The 23,043-nt window shown below is 37.4% G+C and overlaps 2 protein-coding genes across 3 annotated transcripts; one reads left to right on the top strand and one right to left on the bottom strand.

Moving 5' to 3' along the window:
- Window positions 1–672: 672 nt before the first annotated feature.
- On the bottom strand, window positions 673–12,718 carry ap3s1 (adaptor related protein complex 3 subunit sigma 1). 2 transcript variants are annotated; one of them, XM_016674089.1, is made up of 7 exons: window positions 12,408–12,718; window positions 8,637–8,728; window positions 7,702–7,813; window positions 7,542–7,613; window positions 5,389–5,496; window positions 4,195–4,236; window positions 1,354–1,429 (listed from the first exon to the last, which is right to left on the bottom strand). In XM_016674089.1, exons 1-6 carry the CDS (start codon window positions 12,474–12,476, stop codon window positions 4,201–4,203), a joined length of 489 nt encoding a protein of 162 aa, XP_016529575.1. In that variant the 5' UTR covers window positions 12,477–12,718; the 3' UTR covers window positions 1,354–1,429; window positions 4,195–4,200. The 2 variants fall into 2 exon arrangements, with proteins under 2 accessions (XP_007557565.1, XP_016529575.1); XM_007557503.2 differs by lacking the exon at window positions 4,195–4,236 and having other exon boundaries at window positions 673–1,429; window positions 12,408–12,716.
- A 3,506-nt stretch (window positions 12,719–16,224) lies between these two features.
- Window positions 16,225–21,389, top strand: cdo1 (cysteine dioxygenase, type I). Its single transcript, XM_007557502.2, has 5 exons — window positions 16,225–16,506; window positions 17,706–17,783; window positions 18,152–18,309; window positions 18,712–18,881; window positions 20,478–21,389. The coding sequence occupies exons 1-5, from the start codon at window positions 16,337–16,339 to the stop codon at window positions 20,502–20,504; spliced, it is 603 nt and encodes a 200-aa protein (XP_007557564.1). The 5' UTR covers window positions 16,225–16,336; the 3' UTR covers window positions 20,505–21,389.
- The last annotated feature ends 1,654 nt before the right edge of the window (window positions 21,390–23,043 follow it).

Here is a 23,043-nt window from a genome sequence, read left to right as displayed (position 1 = left end):
TCAATGTCTTTAAAATCATAAGTTATTTCCTCAGGATTTGTTATCTTTACCTTTGAGCTGTATGACTTGGGTTAAACATTTAGGGTTTTCTTTCAAATGTTTCTCGTAATAGTTTGCTGGAATTTTGGTTCATTGCTCCAGACAGAATTGATGTAGACTGGATAAATATTTCATATAGACTTTCTCTCATTTTGTTTTAAACAAATAGAAACCATTCTTTATGTAAACATCTGACAAGTTAGTTGAAAACTTGACATACAGTAGATAATCAAATGAAGCTTATCTGCAGTCCTGATTCAGCTCTTTCTTGCATTTCTTACCATACAATACAATAATTCTACTGTTGCTATTTTTACATTTCCAGTTTCTAAGGGAACACACACCATATTCTGTAACAGTCAGGTAAAGAGACTGGACATAAAGTAGATGAAAAAGCAACCATAAAGGAAAAAACATGGTGCATATACAGCACAAATCAAATGGGCGTATGATTTAACTATTAACTTCTTTCTTCTCTTTTACAAACTAAAAATTTATGTTTTATTTTATGATTATTATTCCTATTTTAAAAGTTAGAAAAAAGTTATATTGTTGCATTAGAAAATGCAACAATAGTGTACACTTTTTGTGTAAAATAGATACTAATACCAAAAAAGATCATCAAAACAGAAGTTGAGTTTTGCCTGTTTATTGTTGAAAAAGAAGCAAAGTAAAATCATACACAGCAAAAATTAACATAATCATTCCATAAAACATGACAAATCTTTTTAAATGGTCCACAAACCAATCAGAAAAAGAAAAAAAACAAAATCAGCATTTATGCATGTCTAAATTCCTTAGACTCCCTAATTTACTATCGTTCTGTATTTTATATCCAAACACTGCGGCTGATTTGGAAATATTTCTTATTCTTCATTTGAATGTATCTGCCCCCCGAAAAAAAATCCATCATCCTTCCTCTTTAAAGCAAACACTTGTGTTGGTTTCTCATTTCTTTTCAGTAACAAAACGCCACAGATCTGTAATGGAGGTGCTGAATGCTACAAGCCAACCTGCAGTGAAACAGAAGGAATGTAAATCTGATAAATACTTCTCTTTTGTCCTTCAAACAGAAAAGAACCCCAAAACATTTTAATATGTTGCTCAACAATGAACCCAAGGAGACAACATCACAACATGGAGTGTGAAATCACACAGAACCTTCCAGACTGATAAAAGTTAGTATTCTGAAGTTTTGGTAAACAGATCGCATCGCGGTAAACATCGGCTGACACCTCAAGGTTCATGGATCTTGCTGCCGCTATTTGAAGGAAGGTAAATTTGGCACTTTTATGCTTATGTCGCCGATGTTGATGTTTTTGGGCATTTCCGGGAGGTTCATGTTCTTCACCGCTGACACTGCGCGAGCCGGTGCTCCTGCGATGCCAGCCTGCGCAAACCAAAACACATGTACACACACAAACACACACAAGGAGGGTTGATAAGAAACAAACCAGTGGAGCAAAAAACATCAATAGAGATAACAGCTGAACACAAGAAGACACAGGACAGAAAACACAGCTGAACGAACAACAATCATCTGCTGACAAAATGCAAAAGCACTGAGACGGACAACATATGCAAAACATACATCCAGATGCCTTTAGAGCTTTATATGCACATGCATTTTCTATTTCTAGAATGATGGACATCACAACCAGAGCCAATTAGGAGTCAACTGTGAGGACATACTGAACTAAACTACTCATTCACTGACTCTGATGTACTGAGCAGCACTGAACATTCATCAAATGGACAAAAAGGCGGCATTTGCTTGGAAAGTGAGCCCACTGGACGACTGTGGGCCGGTGGGGGTAAAAATGCAGGGAGAGAATTATGTGAAGCAGAAAAATGGATCTGGGTTTGAAGATAAATGATGCTCGGATAACCTCGCAACTACAGAATGTGGGCGTCAAAGTTTTAGCCATTAATAATGCAGGGAATACTGTACCTCTAGATATGACTGTAGCTAGCATTTTTCTGTGTGAATACATTTCTGTGAGTAGAGATATTAATGTTGTGCCACGTACACATATATAGTAACATCTCAGTAAATTAGAATATCACTGGAGGATTTATTTACTTTAGTAATTCAATCAAAGAGTGATATTCTATTTTACTGAGTTGTACGTACAGCTACCAATTTTCTGTCTAGAAACATTATTTGAACAAAGAGCCGTGTAAACACTTATTACATCTATTATGGGAAGGTTGTTAGTCTAATAGAGATAAACTACTCTCAGGGTAAAGGAGGCGCTACACTCTAACACAGTGAATCTCAACAGGAAGCTCGACAAGGCAAATTGAGCCTCCAAAAAGGTTTTCTGGAAAATCTAAACATTTACAGAGGAAGAAGTCTCCCTTTTTCTTCTATGGCATAAAAAGACGCTTGAGAACCACTGTAGTTAGAGAACTCCAAAATAAATCTTTACTCGACAGACCCACAAATAACCAAACTGATCAGCAGTCCTGTACATTTATTATCTGAGAAAGACACTCAAAACAAGCTTAAAAAAATATCACAGGGTGAAGGAAAAGCACGTCTGGTATGTAGATAAATTCATGTCCTCCTTCCACGAGGTTGTTTCAATAGGCTTTTTGTCTAATGGGGATTCCTTCCTGTGCCAGGAATCAAGGACACTGGTGTTAGACGGGAAGACGGCCAGGTCGCTAAACGAGAGGAATGCTGATTCAGGGCAGAGGATTCAGAAATCACTATCATTGTCTTGCAGGAATTTGTTTGAAAAACCACCTCTCTTGAAAAAGATAACAGTAATCTGATTCTGTGCAAAAAGTTTGAGGCTTTAGAAGAATTTAGCAGCATGCAATATTGTCTGTAAAACTGCTGCAACAATGTTTCCTATCATCTACCGTTGAAAAATGTGTGCTACATGTGCTAAACTAAGTATTTACCCTACTTAGTTTCTTTTGATCTGAGTTGGTTGTACTTAATAACTGTACCGTGTTACTTTTGTATGCAGTAAATTTGGCCTTACAGCAGAGAATTAGCAATATTTTGATATTTATTACCTCGGTTTGAATGTGCAGAATTAAATTTGCTGCTGTTTACAACTGGATGTTCCCAATGTGGGACAATAAAAGGACATTTCTTTTCTATTCTATTTGGTCAAGATAACAAATTTTGCTGTATGATAAATTGTTCCAGACGTTATCACGATAAACGATAATACTGTTTGTTTTTTAAAGGTTTATATTGGCTCTAGTGGCCTTTATTTGATAGTGAATTGACAGGAAGGTGGGTAACGAGAGAAGGGGGAACACATGCGGAAAAGGCCGGGAATCGAACCTCTGACAGCCGCGTCGAGGACTAAGGCCTCCATATGTGGGTTGTGCTTAACCCCTGCGCCACCACAGCACCCCAGTATTGTTGTTTTGAGACCATTTTTTAAGTAATGTAATGGTAATGACAAAATAATAATGCAAGAACACATTCTCAAAGATCAGTAAACTTTAAATTCTAATGAAGGTTTAACACTGGAACTGGAAGACATTTTAAATATCCAAAATAAATAAACAGAAGGACACATAAAATTAATTTTGAAGTCTTTGTAAACAAAATTTTCCTTCAAAAAGGGAAATTTAGTTGAGATCAAACCACCAAACTGAAGATCTCTATCATCCAGTTTTTGGTAGAAAGAGAGAAAAAAAAGAGATAAACGACAAATCAGGTAAATGGGAAATCACTGAGTTTGTTTTAATTCATCATGTGATTAATTGATTTTTTTGATTAATGTGACAGGCCTACTTGTAACCTCAACCTTAGTCTGAAAGCTATAGAGATGTCTTAGTTTTGATCCCACTGAAGCTGCCACTGATTCCAGCAGCAGAGAAACACCTGAACATGCAGGACATTAAGTCCTAAGGACCAGGATGGAGCAACACTGGTTTAAATGACGCCTTTCTGGGAGTGTAAAGGTACAAGACTGGAGCATTTTGACTCTACCCTGCTGTCAAAGTGCTTTGTTCTTAGTTGTAGAGATTAAATTGAGGCATTTCTGGGTCTGTCGTGAAAGATTCCTACTGCATGTTAGTGACGTCAGTTTACAGTTAGATGAAGGGCCATGTGGAGAAGGTCAAAGGGGACGTAAAAAGTTCAGTTAAGGTTACAGTGTTTGGTTGTAAATTTAGCAGTACCTGTGTCTACCTGTCCTGCCTGGTAGACTGAAAGATAAAGGTCTGTAAAGAGAGAGAAGAATGGAAAGAACTGGACAGGGTCAGGAAAAAGAGGAATGAGGAATGTTAAAGCAGATTAAAGTAATTACAGTTTTTTTTTTTTTTCCACAGATAGTGATAGGACCTATAGTACACCACATCCGGAATCAGAAGAAATATTAACCTTGGTCCAGTTATTTTTACTTAGATCTTAATGAAAACAAAATAGAGCTGTGGTATTTAGCTTTCATCCTTGTTTGCCAGACGCTGACCTTTAAATGAACAGAGTCAGATTGAATTAGCATCAGCGCATGAAAACCTCTGTGGTCTACGATAGGTCCAAAAAAGGAAAAGACAGAGCAGCTCTCGATGTCAGAACAGTAAAAGACTGCTTACAAACTGTCAAACAAAAAAAATTATCTGTCAGGTTAAAAGCATACAATGAAACTCATATTAATGTAATAAAAATAGACTAAATTAAGAAATTTGATTAATACACAAAAAGCAGCCATCCAGCATTCTTTATCTTTGTCAACTAAAATGAGAACTTTTTCTTAGTTGTGTTTAGTGCAATTAACCTTTTAGACATTTAATAAATCCTGCAAACCAAATGAAAAGATAACAATCTGACCGAATTGTCTCTGGCTGTTTCGTTTAATTTTTCCACCAAGCAAAGGATTATTTACTGGCCGAAGCTGAAAAAAACAATGCACTTTAACAAGGCTCTAAGCAGGGACACTCGATTAGAGATATGATGCAACAGGACATTTTTACACAAAGAGCATCTAAAAACTGACATTTTCCTGAAATAACAGGCCTGATACTGTAGACCAAACTTGAATGACATGAGATTTACCTGCGACAGATTCTGCAGATTCACTGGATAGTGGTACTCTTAGTGCAAAAGCAGCAGACGCATGAATGTCTTTAATAATGTGTGTTTTAAGGTACAGACCATGTCTCACCCCGATCAACATTGAGAAGCAGTGAAGCGGAAGGAGAAGGCTGAAGAGAGCACAAACACTCTGGAAAAGGTCGGGAGCATCCACAGAAAGTCACTGGAGAGGAAGCATGCAGGGTGCAGCATACACACATGCCTGCATACTGTACACAACGCCCCAGAGAGGCGTGGAGGCAGAGGCAAGTCAGCCAGCAGGCAGGTAGGGACGCGCTCACCTCAGATTTCTCCATCTTGTTCTGGGCGTCCACCTGCGTGATGATTTCGTTCATGTTGGTCTCCAGGACCATCCCGCCCATCACCATCTCCGCCAGAATGTGGTGGACCTGAAGCAGGAGAGATCCAGAGCAACTTCAATATTAAAACAAATACAAACTGCTTACCTCTGTCCAGGCCACTGTAATGCCGTACAATCTAAAAATCTGAGAAATAATAAAATAAAATAAAAGATGTACAGACACATTCACAGAGTTACAGTAAACACATCAATTCCCAAAGCTCAAACAAAGGAAGATCTGCTCCTGGAAATGGACTGGTGAGCCAACGGCATCTCTCTGTTCGATGCCTGGGTCGATTACTGGTATAAAAACCAGTCAAAAGTTCCCAATTTGGTTTCCCTATCACAGTAAACTGAAGTCTTTAGTAAAAATACTAGAGAAAGCCCCCATCTGTGGCTGCATACTGCTGGTCAGCTGGTTGAAAGAGAGCTAATGCACTTCACTCTCCCGCAAACAAATCTGGCATCGTGAAAGTATATTCTGAAAGATCAGCAACAAAATATTCACCATGTCCTGAAAGCACCTGGTAATTTGACACAAGAGAAGCAAACAGAACTTGCTGTGACGCCTGTGTGATGGTTGTTGCAAATTTCTTGAATCAAACATGTTTTGTGACTCATCTGTAATGTAGCCCGTTGCTGCTTTTCTACAACAAAGAATACAAACATCGTTTGAGCAGACGGCGACGTACATGCAGAGGTTAAATATATCTGAAATGCATCGGCTGCGTCCTTATTATGCAGTTTGGCTGCGGCACACTGAAGACGGCAGCAGCTGGGAGTCAAACAGAGGGTAAGTCCTGATGCAAGCAGCTCTGTGTTTGTAGCAGCATGTAATGGTGGACAACAAAGGCTGTGTGTTTCTTTTGTTCTTCCGTCAGTACATCACAGAGCTCAGGTGTGTAGACTAACGAAAACCCTGAATTTGCACAATCTGATATATTTTTTTACTTCAATCAATGTGATTTCTTCTTAAGTGAATCTGTTAAAAGGAACAGTTCTTATTGTTAAAGAAGGGCATCCTGCACCAGGTTCCTCTCTGATCCAGTCAGATCTTGTTAGCTTTACAGTCCTATTTAGACTGTGAAAGGAAGATAACTCTGACTTGACAGTAAAGGCTTAGACTTGGGTGTGTTTTGTTCAACCTGTAGTTCAAGCAAAAAGAACATCTTCGCATATTCTAGCCAGTGTTTAAAATCCCTAAAGTTTGCAAAATATTCAAGAAAAACCCAGAATCCAGTCAGTCAAATCAGGTAACACAAAGATTCACATAGGCCTATTAAAGGACATCCAATGTTTCAAAACAGTACAATACTAAAATATCACTTAATGTGAAGATGAATGGTTCTAGTGCATCCAAAGTATGTGCTTTCAATAATTAAACATCAGCTGCACTAAGGTTTTATGCTGAACTGTTGTTTCTTTAAGATATCCAGTTTACCTTAAGAGACCAAGTGTAACTACAATACGTGAAGTCAAAAGTATCCTTTCTAGGGTTGTAACAATAGACAAAAATCACAGTTTGGTACGTTTTCAGTTCGCTTCATTTCAAGAGAAACAAATAAAAAGTGGCCTTCATTCAGCTGACCCCTACATGACTTCTTACAGCCCATTTAGTGACATAAGCAAGTTCTTATGACCAAAGTCTATTTGGGATTTGTCAAAAAAAATTGGAAAACCGTCATACACTCTTTTCTTTTACACATAAAAGATGTATATTTTTGCAAGGCTTTGTGTTTTCTGGCTCTAATAAAGCACACAAAGCCTTTAATTATCTTTAAATTGTTAATAACATGAAATACCATATATTATATAAAAATAGCTAATCTAACTGTGTAATCAACCAGTGAACTCATTACATCACATCTAATCAGCAGTATGTTCTGGTTTTAGGTTGTTTTTAGGAAGTTGGTTGTAATAAAACCATCAGATGTTGTGTAACATGTTCCAATATGTGATTGTTCATCAGACAAGCATGGCACGATAAATCGGGCCATAATCACTAACATTATTACAGCAGCACCATAAATAATCATGATGAGGCTTGAACAAACAGAATCATAAACATTACATAAAGGAATGACAAACTCCTACCTTGTCTACATGAAAAATTAAGTCAAGCTCACAGACATTCTCAAAGCATTTGTCCAGCGTTTCCACGAAAACCTGAAATTAACGTAAAAACAAGCTAAGAAACACTCTAGAAGCAAACCAACAAACAGTAACTAATGGCGTCAAATCTGTAGGGTTTTACCTGGATCAAGTCTAAAATTCCTAATTCACTCTCTGATGAGTCGACACAAAACACGAAGTACAACGTGGCGTAGTGTCTGTAGATCAGCTTGTAGTCCGATCCTCCAATCAACCTGAAATGCAAAGAACAAAAAGTAAATAAAGTAGAAAATTGAGTTGCACTGATCATGTTTTCCTGGCCAACAACAATCCAAGCCTGGATTGGTAAAAACTGGGATCAGCAGCTACATTGTTTAAGCATTAAAACACACAATAACTAATTAGATCCAGGTAGTACTGATTGACTAAAACTATTTCCATCAATAGTTTTTTAAAACTTTATGAAAACACATTTCCAGAAATTAATCTCGACTCCTTTTGGTCTTCTTGACATCAACGCCAATAGGTTAAACATTATTAGGACATGCACTTTGGCCTGAGCTTGACCCAATAAAACCTGCAGAAACAAACATGCTATGACAGACAAAACAGAAGGTGAAAAGCAACAGGATGTTTTCTGCTATAAAAGGTACAGATAGGAAACCATATACTCTAAAAACAGAAGATATGAGAAGCAGTGAGTCTGATGAAGGGTTTGATAAATTTAAAAAAAAAATCTGTTGCTGCATTTCTGTTGCCACGGGAAATGTTGCAACCCTTACAAAACCTGCGCAATAACTCAACTGGCTGCTGATACAGACACTTTTGGAATGCTTTTACAAATCTGTTATTATGTCCAGTTAAACATTTTGCAGTGAAGTGCTTCACTTTATTGTTTCACACTTTTCAATCAAATGAGCAGCAGGACGTCAAGAGAGGAAATGCGTACAAACACTCTGCAGCCACTCGTTACTGAACAATGAATTACTCTTGCAAGAGACCTGATGTGCAGATGGATGTCGTAGCATTGAGAGACTCGTTGCAAATGGTTTCAGTCACGTGTAGGTCATTACTTACAATCCGCCTTCTAGGAAATTGCAGACGTTTTCGTCTCTTTTTGAGACCAAGTGGAAAGTTTCCCTGATGATCTGTTGCTCTGTGTCTTCATTCTGCACAGAGAATAAGGAGAGACGTTCAACAAAGAATAATAATTTCTGGTCTTTTTTTTTTTTTAATGGAACACAGATGAAAACATACGCTGTAGATTAATTGATAAAGTTATGTTCCTAACCTTTGCTTGATTTTTTTTACTGAGCTGAGAAAAAGCCAATAAATCATATAATAGTGTTCGATGCATTTATGGACTGAAAATGGTGGGAGTTTTTACTTCTGGGGAAATTAATGAATGAAGATTTTTGTTCCCCAACTGTTGATCTGATCAGATTTTTTTTTTAAATCATCCGATTCTGAACTCTTTCCGACTGATAGGTGCATTTCTAATAAAGAGGTGATAAACAACATGTTGAAAGGCAGAGCTGTTGGACAAATAAGTCCTCAAACATTTCATTTAAATACTCCTAAATCAGCAAAAAGTGATTAAACATGCCAATAGTACACAGAGGTCACAAGGAAGAGGGTTTGAACCATGTCAGAGTTATGTCACATGTTCTCCAGGGGAGAAAATGTTGCGTAAAACAACATATTTTTAAGGCGTTTGAAGTTACACAGATTTGTGACTAAACATTGTTTTACTGAAAGTCCTACAGCAAAAAGGGGGGTGAAAACCCCTCTAAAGCTCCTACAGTGAGGCAGCGTTACCAAAGGGAGTAAATAACTTTCTGGGGGGCCCAAAACGGATCGGTGAGTTCAAGGAGAAAGGAGACGGCGAATATCCAGCGTGCTGGGGGCAAAAAACTGGTCATGTGACCCGCAGCATGGGACCAGCTGCTTTAACCGTACTTACAGTTTAATGATCCAAACAAGAGCAGCAGTGAGAGGCTGAAAATGACAAGCTTCTAAATTTTTCATCATGATGTTCAGTGATTTATAAACCTCCGATTCAAAGTGAAACATTCTGCTCCCTTCGTGTTTAACATAACAAAGGGCATCTAAAATAAATCTTGCATGGGAAATGTTAAAGAAATACAAGTTTTTAATTTGAGTATGTTTATTCAGATGCCCCAAATAAACATGGAAAGTAACAACAGCTTAAAATAAAAATCACACTTTCTGCAGTTACTAGCAGCCTTAACAGAAAAACACAGTTCAAGCCTTTTGTAATTTATAGATTTATAATTTTATAAGTTGATCCAGGTTAAATAACTTTCATTTAGGACTTCCTGTTTCCCTGGGATATAAACATGATGCGACACACAGACCCATTCCTAGGAGAGCAATAAGCGAGGAAAAGAAAATCGTCAAAGGTCACGGTGGGAGAACTGCATCCAAGACGGCCTGGAGGAGAACAAATCGAAATAACTCATTTTTAGGTATTTACCGTGGGAGCCAATAACAGTGGAAGGCACTGTGTGGATTTTGCTCCATAAAAAATAAAAAAATGCAGCAAGGAATAAGACGTTAATGCAGGAGGAAATGTAATTAGAGCTCTTTAGAAATGCAGTGGACTCTAATGGACCTTTAATTGCTAGAGTGCATTCTAATAAAGTGCTTTATACCCTTATGTTGTTTAGAAATAATTACTAGACTATGTAGCCAAACAGTAAGCAAAGATATATTTTAAATAAAGTCGCTTTACTTTCATGTTCAAACAGACATTTGCTCGTCATTTGAAAAGACTATCACACACAGTGTGAAGCAAAATCATCTATATTTATACTAAACCCCCAGTATGAATGTGGCCTGTTTATTTGCAGTCTCTGTATCCTCTGCCATTCAACAAACACGCATCATTCATGACTTTTCCATCAACTCATTTCAGCCACAGCAGCAACCTCAGCCCCTCCCTTTTACAGATAATAAAGATAGTTCTCTCGGCTCACAGCAGCCCACACAGTGTGTGAAATAAAACCTCCTGCAGACGGTAAGCCAACACCTTGGCTTGCAGAATAACAGATGGTGTCTACACAGCCTTCTTGTAATCCAATCAGTCGCAACTGATCCTCCTCAAATGTGTACCAATCGAAGTCTCCCTCAATAAACAGGTTAAATATGAGGTGGAGAATTAATAGGACGCCTTATTTTATTTTTAAACAAGGCTGTCAATAGTTTGGTCAAAAGCAGAAAACAGAGGTCAGAGTCAATTTGTGTTTTGCAAAGCTGCTGATATATATATATATACTTTTATTTTATTATTTTTTTTTTTTGCAGTTGTGTGTCTGCAGTTTTCCTTCTCCCTGCAGACAAACATCAGGGACTGGACATGGACATGTCTCCAAAATTCAAGATCTTTGATTTCTAATTGGCTTTTTTCAGCAAGTCATAAGAGCTATTTTTATTATTTGCAATGTTATTCTTGTGATGATTTTGGAATTATGGAAAATTAATCTGAGCCAGGTCTGGATGTTTACTTTGCAGTAAAAGGCTTATATGTAAAACAAAACAAATTTTTCATGACCAACACTGAAAAGACCAACATACACAATATTTGAAAATGTGAGTAACACATTGTATACATAATAAAGTAATAAAAAGATTGGGCTTAGTTAAACATATTCTGAATCTTAAGCATCTCTGGAAGTTTTTTGGAGCAAAAGACAAAAATAAATGACAAAAAAAGTTAAACATATTCTGAATCTTAAGCATCTCTGGAAGTTTTTTGGAGCAAAAGACAAAAATAAATGACAAAAAAAAAGTTAAACATATTTAACATCAAACAGACCAATATGAACATACAGCTGTTAAAATGATAAGTTTTCTCTGATTTTACTTTTTATAGGTATGCGTAAAATCAACATTGTTCTTTTATTCTATGAACTACTGACAACATGTCTCCAAAGTTCCAAGCAGAATTTATTTGTATAATATGAGAAATGGTCAAAATAACAAAAAATAAATAAATAAATTCAGACCTTTCAGAAAACAAGTTCATTTAGAAACAACAATACTAATGTTTTAACTCAGAAATCAATATTTGGTGGAATAACCGGGCTCAGTGCAGTGGGCTGTTAATATATACACCTCTTTTCCAGAGGTGTTTTAAAAACACATTAGAAACACATAATAATAATAATAATAATAATAATAATAATAATAATAAACTTGAAAGTGTATGATCAAAGTTGCTGATTTTTGTTGAATGGGCTATTAGGGGTCACACAGGGCACCTTGCTATCAAGAACCGCCACTGATGTGATGTACAAATCCAATTAAGAGAAGTCAGCACTGCCTGCTCTGCAAAGACTATTACATAAGCTGACCATTTTATATTTTAGTTGTACCAACAGAGCAGGTACGTACCAAAGCCCTCAGAGGAAATAAAGGCCAGAGTTCAACACGAGTTACTCACAAGGGCGTCATTACAGTCATGTGACACAAACACTGAACTCACATCAGCCACACAGCTGGATGTTCACATGAAAACTGGGAGCAACCTTCTCTCCTCAGGCTGAATGAGAGAGCCTCGTTTTGGATTGCACATCTTTAATTATTCAGTATTTTCTTTAAAGGGCATCGTGGAGTAGACGTCTATATAACTAAAACAAAACAATAAACACACATGCTTCCTATCAGACAGGAAGCTTTCAGCAGTGGCAGAAATGTGTCCAGACCACTGATTTCATTAGAAAGTGCCACGTTTTTAATTATTAATTGGCTTTTTTTCATAATTAGCTCGCGGCGGAAAGTGGAAATAAACGCCAAAAGTGGCTGAAAGAGCCTGTTTTTACTCACATAATGTTCGTAGAATTTAGAAAGCCTCGGTTTGCCGTGGTTGTTGAATATTAGAATGGCTTTAATCATGATTGTAGCTGAAGGGGGGAGGCGGAGAGCGCGGCGGCTTCAGCCTCTACTGGACTGGGTTCTGTCGGATCCGGAACAAGCCGGACCTGACTGGGTTTCAGGGCTTAAAATCCCGTCTGGATCTGATGGTTTTCAGCTTCACCGTGCTGCTACTTCTCCATCGTCCCTGCGCGGAAATATTCCACGTCAAGAGAAGCAGTCATCCGCCTCTTCTTGCTACGGAAGCCGCGATGGATTAAAACTCTTGTTTTCTTTTTTTAGTTCAATTTCCTTGTCGGGTGCGTGACGCCAGAATTATCCACACGGGGGCGTAGCGGAACACAAACTGTAAACACTCATTAGTTGAGCTGATTTTCAATAAGAAAATATAAACCTGAATCATAAACTCTGATACGTGTATTTGTTTGTTTTTTATATATATTTAAAAAGTATTTATTTCATTATTTGTATTATTATTTTATGGTCAAATCAAAAGGGACCTTTTAGAAAACATTTTAAAACGTATAGATTAAATATTGAGAGCCTATTATACAGTTAGGACATTAAAACCCATGCATCCATGCTTCCATTTCAGGTTGATTCATTTGAAGTAAAACGCTAAAGTTAACACAGTTAGGGGGAAATGGTATTTTATTTTAACACCAGTTGGGTGAATTCCCAAAGAGCTGTTAACTGAAACGTTGCCTTTTAGTATATGATCAATTTAAGGTTGCACATTTTTGTTTAGTTTCTGAATGCCCTAACTTTTTAATACAGTTTATCTGCTGCATAAAGAATTTTCTAAGCCTAATACTTTTTGTCTCCTTGTATTGCTCATTTTCATTACTTTCTAAGCTCAAACAAATGTGCAAAATATGTCATGTGGCAGTCAGGCGTAAGGACTAGATGGATCATCTCGAGTTGAGTAGATGGATCCATGAAGCATCATCTAGTTAAGGACAAATTGCTCGCCTGCTGTGGTCAACATAAACATGCAGTGGAGACGGGTGCCGATCGGAGAGCTGTTTAGGACCCTCCAGATGATGAGGATCAGCAATCAGTGCACCGGCAGAGAAGAAACCAGAAAATAGCAAAGCAAAGGGAGAAAGAGTATGGAGTTCTTAAAATGTTATATATATTTTATTAAAAAGATTTCCCTTCTGAATGTGCTTGGAAAAAATAGCAACATATAGCTAGAGAGTAATTTGTTTAACTCTTTATGAAGTGAGATGAGTAGTTTCTTTACAAATCTCCAGATTTTCTGAAAACCATGTAACTTAGATTAATGCAATACACATAACAAAACAATGTTGAGCAAACCCCAAATAAATAACAATAAAACTGGGTGAGGGCAAAAGCTTAACAACTTCAGCTGGAGCTCAGGGGTAATTGGAAGAACTTATTTTGAGTTGATGCACACATGGTGTCTCCACAAAGGCAATATAAGACAAAAAGACCTGCAGTATATGGATACGATCCAGAATTTACACAGGTGAATTTACACATGGCCGTAAGAGTTAAAATGGAAATTCTTTCAGGTCAGTTGGGATATTTATTTATTTATTTATTTTTTGAAAATATGGGAGTTCACATAATCAGCACAAGCCTGTTTGCTACAAATGGAAACTGGTATTACCTATTGTCTTAACTGAAGATACTATTGTTACTGAATGCTGTTTTTTTTTTTGTTTTGGAGCTTCCATTCAAACATTTATTATTTATTTTTGTAGCATGAATGTAAGCCCTGTAAATTGTCTTTAAGTAAATCTAAACGGATTAACTTCGTTAGCATTTGTGAGATGATAGTTGCAGAACTTTTAAAAGAGGAGATTTTACGCAAATGCCTCAAATGTTTAAACTGTTCTATATTAAAAAAAAAATAGAGGGGATATTTCCTGTAAATATTAGCACAACCTCAAAGAATTAACAAAAATTTGTTTTTGTGAAGAGTTGAAAACCTCTTACTGAAGTGGAGCCTGATCCTTTGAAAGCTTACTGAGGATTTATCTGTAGTAGACCCAAAACCAGTTGAACAATTTCATTTGAGCCACCTACAAATCATTGACATGACTTTATAGGTGCAGGTAGTTCTCGCTGCAGGCTCTACGGCCCCTCATGCGCTACAACCAGTGGGGGGAGCTGCGCAACATCTGGGACTGATGATGTGGCAGCTGTTCCTGAAACTTGGCTCAAGCCCCCACTCAAAGAAAGTTCTCCACATTTCATGCTGCCTGTAAACATGGAGGCCTGACTTCATCCTGTGCCAGGGAGGATTTTTCCTCTGACACAGTGCCACATGTCAGATGACTGAAAATAATAGGCGTGTTTTCCTGCTGCAGCATCACAGCTCACCTGAATCCACCCGCTGCCATTCAAGAATTATTTAAAAATAAAAAAATATGTGAGTGAACTGTTTGAATAGGGTTTGGACTAAAAACTGAAATTGCTTTCGAATCAGCATTGATGTGATATTCTGCATTTCTTGGGAGCGAGTGCACAGCAATATGCAGAAAGCAAACAGAGTACACTTTGTCTTCACCACACATCGACCATAATTACACGCTTTGTTTTATTCTTGTTTTTTTCTTTATTTTTGGCAGGAGAGGGAAAGAGATGATTCCACCTGTAGAGAAAGTTTATGATGAAGTTGCATAAGCTCAGGCAGCTCCAACAGCATGCCAGACATGATGGAAAAAAACTACTTGCGGGACAATGTGAACACAGCTGGACAAGTTAAAACACGAAGGAGACGGTTGAGCTGTGGAGGAATACGGATGCAGAAAATATCTGTGACTTGATGCTTTTTGTGAAATGTGTGAGAAGTCAACCCATAACCAAATGTATCCAAATGATTCACTCAGGCTTTTTGAATAATTTGATTTTTCTTTTCTTTCCCCATCATGAGAAAATAATTAGTAATTTCCAGCATATTTTACACCCACTGAGATTTTATTTTTTTTTTTTTTTTTTACATTTTGACGCACTACAAGCAGTCTTGACTTTGACTGTGCCATTGTAATAAAAGAGCATGCTGTCAGATTTAAACCTTTCCAAAATCCCTCTGTTTGGGACATTTTAGGGTTGTTTTGGTATGTGAGCCTCCGCCCGGTCCAAACTCTTATGCAGCCTCCAATTCTTCAGTATTTCCCTTCAATTAACCAGCTGAGCTGTCCCTTATACAGAAAAAGTGTCCCCGCAGCATGACGCCACCACCACCATGTTTCACATAAAATCACAATAACATAAATTCAAATCTGTGGCTGGAAGGTGAAAAACCTCAAGCCTCATTCTGTAGAGAATATCATGTAAAACCCAGTTTGTTACTTCTCAGCCTTTTTTTCCCACGTTTATCTCTTCCTCCCCCTCTTGTTTGTGAGTCTGTTCTCTGAAAACACCTTGGACAGTGAGTTTGTTGACTGTGTGATGAGAGGCTGCACAAACACAGGGTGCAAAGCCTATTGTTGGAGGAATGCCTGGCTGAGAGCAAGAGAGCAAGAGAGAGAGATAAAAGCGGGGTGGAGGGTGTGTTTGTGACAACGTGGTGGAATTGGACTCATGGATTAGCTCAAGCTGGCAACGTGAGGAAAAAGTATTAGATTGGTTTAAAAAAAAAAAGCAAAGCTTATTTTTTGGGATAAGGGATTTCAAAGAAAGGTGCACCTGGTTATTTTCAAAATACTCTGACGTGCACTAATGGAGAGTTTCATTTAATAAGCTATGGGCGTTCACCTTCTCTTCCACAGTGGTACAGTCCATCACCGGCGCGTCCCCAAATTGCTGCGCCAGCCTATAAAACTTCCCGACAGAGCAGATAAATCAGAAGTTTTCATCCGACGTGAAACAAGCAGAGAAAAAGAAATTAAAAACCCTCCTGTGCAGACATGGAGCAAACCGAGGTGGTGAAGCCCGAAACTCTGGACGAGCTGATCGCAATTCTGCACAAGATCTTCGAGAGTGACACAATCAATGTGGAGGAGGTTCAAAATATCATGGAATCGTACGAGAGCAAGCCTCACGAATGGACGAAGTATGCAAAGTTTGACCAATACAGGTAATGGAAAAAAAAAAAAAAAGATTCTGCATATGAACAGGGATTCATTTGTAGAGTTGCATTTTTACGCTTCGTTTTATTTATGTCAGAAGTATATTTAATTCAGCTTTTATTTTATATAGACAAAAAAAGGAAACGTGCTTTTAAGTTAGGCCAAGTAAACGCTGTTAAAGTTTGTTCTCTGTAAATGAAGAAAACTTTGAATGAAAGGAACTACTTGTTGTCTCCATCCAGCGCGACAGCTTTCAGCACCTTATTTAAATAAAAAAAGAACCTATTTGCATAATTTATTCGGATTTAGATTTATTTCCAAACATACACGAGCAGTTTTCAAGAGAATGAGGCGCTCAGTCCTTGGTACAATGAATATAGTCCTGTAAAAATAAAGAACGCTGCTCTTCCAGAGAGAAAAACTGAAGATTATCCTGCAGATAGTGTTTGGGTTCGTTTGGACTCGATGTGAGGGGGGGAGGGGTAGGGGTTGATCCAATCAACACACAGGAAAGGCGCACACCCGCTCACTGTTGCCGCGACACGCGCGACGGAGGTGCGTGGAACGGACGAATGTGCGCAAAAATGGAGTAACACGATGTTTCCACTGGAAAAGCACACAAATGACGCACGCTGGCTTTTTACAAGCTGGGGGGTTAAATGTGGCATTTTTATGAGACAAATAAAAGCAATACCTTCAAAGGGCAATTAGTTTTTAGGTTTTGATGACGCAAAAATTATATTTTAAGCATCTGTCTACCGGAAATTAATATTACTCGTAGTTTTAGTCTCATTATTATTTTTTGTTGTATGTTTGTTTGTTTTTTTACACATTAGACATCAAATTAATTTTGAAAATAAGGCTGGCATTTAGATCTTGAGATATTTTTATTGTTTGAAATGTCCGAAGTAAACTCTGTACTTAAATATTCTGCCATGCAAATTGTTAAATTGGTAAATCCTAATGCTTAATACTTAAGTCATTAAATATTTTATGTTAAAAAAGATAAAGAAATGATAATTATTATTATAATTATAATAATACAAACACTGGTCACTTTACAATATCTATTTTTGAAACTAGTTTTTGTCATCAAAATCTCATGTTCAAACAGCGACTTTCTTGAAACTATTTTTTTTTCTGTCAAGCTAACACCAAAGTTGATTTTCTCTGTTCTAATCCAGTGAGTCTCTGTTGTTTTCTGCAGGTACACAAGGAACTTGGTTGATGAGGGTAATGGGAAATTCAATCTCATGATTCTCTGTTGGGGTGAAGGACATGGCAGGTGAATTTATATAAATCACAAAAGTTGTTTTTCTATCTTTTCTTAGGTGCATTTATACCAGTTTTAATTCATCATCATGGCATGATTCTTATTTGTTTAAATACTGCAGATCAGATATTTCAGTGTTCCATCTACTATTGGTGACATTGGTCGCCTCGTGAGCAAATTCAAACATTATATAACATGCATATAATTTTGCACAAGAGGTTGTGATGAGGTCTTGTCACAAACGCTGAAGACCATGCATTTATTTTCAGATTAAATCTCTCTGCAGGTATTCAATAGGCAGAAAACTTGACATGTCTCTGAAAGGTCAGCGCTTGCACATCCTGATGCCGAAGGCTTGTGTGCTCTTTGACACTTTGCAGTAGTATCCACGACCACACAGACTCTCACTGCTTCCTGAAGCTGCTCCAGGGACAGCTGAAGGAAACGCTGTTCGACTGGCCGGACCGCAAATCACATGGAGACATGGTGCAGAAATCTCAGAGGATCCTCCAGGAGAACAAGGTCGCTTACATCAACGGTAAGAAAGAAAACTGGTTCTTTTTTTTTTTTTTGGCCCGTACTGCAAGCCTTTCACCTTTCAACATTCTATTGCTTTTGCGTTGACTTACAGCATAGTTATGTCCTATTGACCAATCATGTCCTACTTTGACTCTCATGTGAGAGATGCAGAATATCTCAGTAAAGCAGACATTGCCATGCACAACACGGCATTTCAGCTTCAACAGTTGCACACCGGTTAGTGTGATGCTAAATAGGTCTAAGGCTACTTCTCAGTTAGTTGTGTCTGCACAATGAACACCATTTAGTTCTCTGCTCCAAGTCCACGCCGTGCAGCAAATGGAGCCTGAGTGTGATGTTTGGTGTCGGACTCGCACCTCTCCAGAGACGCCGTCTCTAAACATGTCCGTGTGTGTTTCAGACTCCATTGGTCTGCATCGTGTAGAAAACGTCAGTCACACAGAGTGCGCCGCGAGTTTGCACCTGTACAGTCCTCCGTTCGAGACCTGCCAGACCTTTGACCAGCGAACGGGCCACAAGAACACCGTCAAGATGACCTTCTGGAGCAAGTACGGAGAAAGGACTCCCTATGTGAGTAGCTTGTCTGAATCTGATTTGAAGTAAATGATTTAATGCATCTATAAAAATTAATTAAACATTGACAAAGCTGGATGTTTAATTTCTCATAATAGTATTTTTTGAGACATCCTCTTTCTTAAATTGGAACCTGTTTCTAAATGTATTTTTGCATCCTCTAAAAATAATTAATGAACATAAAGTACGTATCTTAATGTAACTACATGAATGCAAATGTCTAATGTATCGAATATTAAGCAAAACAATTGAAAAAGCAGGCATTTTTTTCAAACTTGTAATTTTTTATTTTTTATTTTTTCCAGAATGTATGTATTTTAGACTGAAAGGTTAAAGCCAAAAAAAGTGAAGCTTTTAGGAATAAATTATTCAACTCAAACCCCATAAAAGTTGGGTGGGCTTTTGTTGATTTTTTTTATTATTATTATTATTTTTTTTATCAACTGAAACAAGACTGATGTGACTGGTGATGGTTTTAGGTTTATTTCTGCGAGAAAACAAACATGATCATTTGGTGATAAGTTTTTGCCTGACAGACTGAGAGGATGTTTTAAAGAAAAAAAGCATCAGACTAGAAAAGTACAGACTTTTAGCTGAACCCAGACTTTCCTTCCCTCACAAAGAGGGAAATGGGATGTTTTTATGGTTTCTTGCTCCACTCATTAGATGCAGCCCATAAGAACTTTAAACAGCATTCCTTTTAATTAATGTGACCAAACTTCTGACACGTTTCCACTTACTTTTGCTGCACATACCAAACATAAAGCATTTCCATTTTGTCTCATGATTTTACAGAGAAGCTCAAATGAATTTAACTTGAACTTCAAGAAGTGTTTATTCCTAATTTGGGAGTTGGATTATACAGTCAAATCATGAAAATATTAAATTCTAGAAGGTTGTCTGCTTGTTTTTTGGCCACGCTGCCTTTGACATTGGCCTTATCTGTAATCTGCACGTTGTATAAGCATACCTTGACCATAAAACTTTCAAGTTGGTTCAGTAGATTGCAACACAAAACAGGACAGATAAGATAAGTAAATGAGCGTGAGCACACAATGAACTTAACCTAACATACACCCGATGCTCTGAACAGCAGCTGTGTCTGAGATTTTTTTATTATTATTATTATTATTAATTGGACAATATGCTAAAAAATAATTCCCCCTCACACAGATCTCTTCTGATTTTGCTTCTTTTTTCTTTTTTCTTTCTTTTATTTATTTATTTATTTTTTTTTTTGGCACAATTAAATGTTTCAGATCATCAAACAATTCTTATATTAGACAGAGGTAGACGAGTAAATGCAACAAACAATTTTCAAATGATTGTATTTATTTAGAACAGTAATTGCTCCCCTTGTTAAATCACTAATTGTTCTGAAACACATTTTTTGAAAAGTTTAGTTCAGTTTCTCTACCCACAGCCAAACCATATATATATATATATATATAAACAGCTTTTTTTTATTTAGTCAGATTAATTTTGATTAAAATTAGTTTGACCGGAAACATGTACAGCAAGTGAACTGTAAGGGGCAATAACTATTTTTACAGGACTAATGCATTCACTTCTCTTTTTCTCTCTTTTCCTTAGACCACAATTTCACAAGAGAACAACTAAACGTCACGTAAAGGGCCTCCGGCAGATGAAGACGTTTTCATTTAGAATGACAACTGCATGAAATTAATTCAAAGGAAAAACCAGAGAAAGGTGGACCCACAAATGACCATGCTTCCCATTCGAAAATCAGGAGTGGACCGGTTCAAAATGGACAATCCGCTAATTGGAAATGCTTTATCGCTGCCCAGTGTGAACTTGGCAAATACTGATGAGCACAGGACGAATGCATGAATAGGCTTGGACGTGGATTGAATCTGCCTTTTGTTTGCTTGGCCTGAAGAGAGCCTTTTTTCCTACAATAACAACATTCCTGTCTGTCCACTACCTGTATAACCACACTTTTGTAAAGTTGACTCAGACATTTGCTCTTCAGTGTTTTTAAAAAGAGGAAATATTGCTGTTTTAGAAATTCTCCTTTGTTTTCAAAAAGGGGCAAAAAAAGCATCTGTTGTGTAATGAACAGCTTCGTTCTCAATCACTCTTTTATAGCTGTGCTCACTGCTGATTCATGCCACTCGAAATTGTCTTAAATCTGCAGAAAGTTGAGGATTGTGACCTGCACAGTTTACCTGCAAAAAGTTTGTTCTGTTTGCGTTGGGAGTAAGAAATGTAAAGCTTTAGAGTTTTGTTGTTTTTAAACATGTGATGCTTGTAATTTATTTGCAGAGTATCCCGTACTCTGAAAGAGTTTTTAAATCGGCAAGCTTTTAAATGTGTTCATGCCAACGTGGAGAAACTATTATTTTGTATTATTAGAAGGTAAAACGTTTATCTAAAAACTCAGGATTTTTATTTTTCCTGTATTTCTGTAGTGTGTAATCTTTCACAGCGCTGGCTACTGCTTACTTCCATCACTGTAGAAGAATAAACACTCATTTTCCCACATCTCCAGCCTGTCTTTATTTTTAAGCATTAAGTTGTGTATCAAACTGCTAAACGACAAGAACATGTTGTTCTGCAAGCACAAACAAAGACGGCACCACCATTAAATATTAAACACTTTTCTCAAAATGCTTATGCTAACAAGACTAACTGTGAACTCTAATATAGCAGTTTATGAACAGATGACGTGTATAGCTCTAACTTTGGCATACAAACTTTTGAACACCCTCATCAATCTAGTTTAGCTTGAGGGGAATTATTGATCGACCGTTACCTTGACTAATAAAGAGTTGGCATGGGACTGCTTAGATAACTATTTGAACTGTATAACGGACATCAGCGTCTGCAGACAGTTACGATCACAGTGGTCAGAGTATAAGGTGACTGTGTCATACTGTGAATGCATTAGCAACTGAATTACAAAGATAAAATGCTACCAAGAAGTGCCTACGTGCACAGATTTGTTTTTTCCATGTATCTGTGTCACTGTGTTAGTTCTATCTAGTTACATTAGTTCTGTCAGTGAGTGTTTTTCCAGACTGCATTCTGTATGATCCAAAAATGTCTTTATCCTTTATATTTAGTAGCATTTTATTGGAATGACTGCCACTTCACTGTTTGGTTGCACCTCAACCCAATGCAGTTTCTGTGGTTAAGAAAACTTTTAGCTCATTTCTGGGTGGATATTTGACTTCTTTTTTGTGGCACAATTAAATTAAAGTCCTTGATCATTTCACTATGGTTGCAGTCAAGATTTTGAAAGCCTTTCTAGAAGCTTAGTCTCAGCTTGTTTTATATTTGATGTGTGTTTGGGATCATGGTAAAGTTTGAATGTCAAGTTCCTCCAGAGGGAGTTGCCAGGAGACACATGAACCATCTCACTTTGAATAACTATATTCAAGCTGCTGAAATATTCTTCCCCTGGATGATGGAGCTTCTCAACATATCTAAGGTTTAGTCCAGTCACCCTACGGAGGAAAATTAAACTGCCTCTCCATGGGAGAGGCTTTGACCGGTTCTGAACCTGTAAATTATGGGAACCAGTTAGTGCCACAAATCACCACTTTTACCACGTATCTGTTTAAAAATTCCGGCAAAAAAAAAAAAAAAAAAATTATGATACATGACGTAGGCTGGCATAAAGTATGGCAAAATGCTGCTTTTTTACAATGTTTTGTAAGATATCAAACTGGGAAAATTTGGCCATTTATTCAGATCATTGAATGCCGTCACACATCACTGAGCACCATCGTGTGATTTGTGGCATTTATGGCTTGCTATAACAGCAGCATCACCGCGTTCCTCCCACACCTGAGTTTTTGCTTCCGCAGCCACAGAAGCCTTGGTTTGTTTTGTCACCTCATACCTGTCTGCTGTTTCAGGAATCCCCAAAGACAGCGAAACTTGACACCATCTGATCGCTGCTGTCGGAGAGGAGACAACAATGCTTCAGTCATTGGAGTTTTCAAACCTCTCCACCATATTACAAAAATTCAGCGATGTGAGCCAAATTCTTTTTCAAATTCATAAAAAAAAAATGTCTTTCATGTAGTCAGTGTGACCTGAAAAAAAACTATTTAGATATGAGCCTAAAAATAAAAATAATGAACTTTTGACATGACCTGTAGATCAATGTGCTATTGGAACTTTTTTTTTT

Source organism: Poecilia formosa, unplaced genomic scaffold (assembly GCF_000485575.1).
Source record: "Poecilia formosa unplaced genomic scaffold, Poecilia_formosa-5.1.2 Scaffold89, whole genome shotgun sequence".
NCBI lineage: Eukaryota > Metazoa > Chordata > Actinopteri > Cyprinodontiformes > Poeciliidae > Poecilia > Poecilia formosa.
The sequence above is the reverse complement of the archived record's forward strand: the minus strand, read 5'-3'. Positions and strand labels throughout refer to the sequence as shown.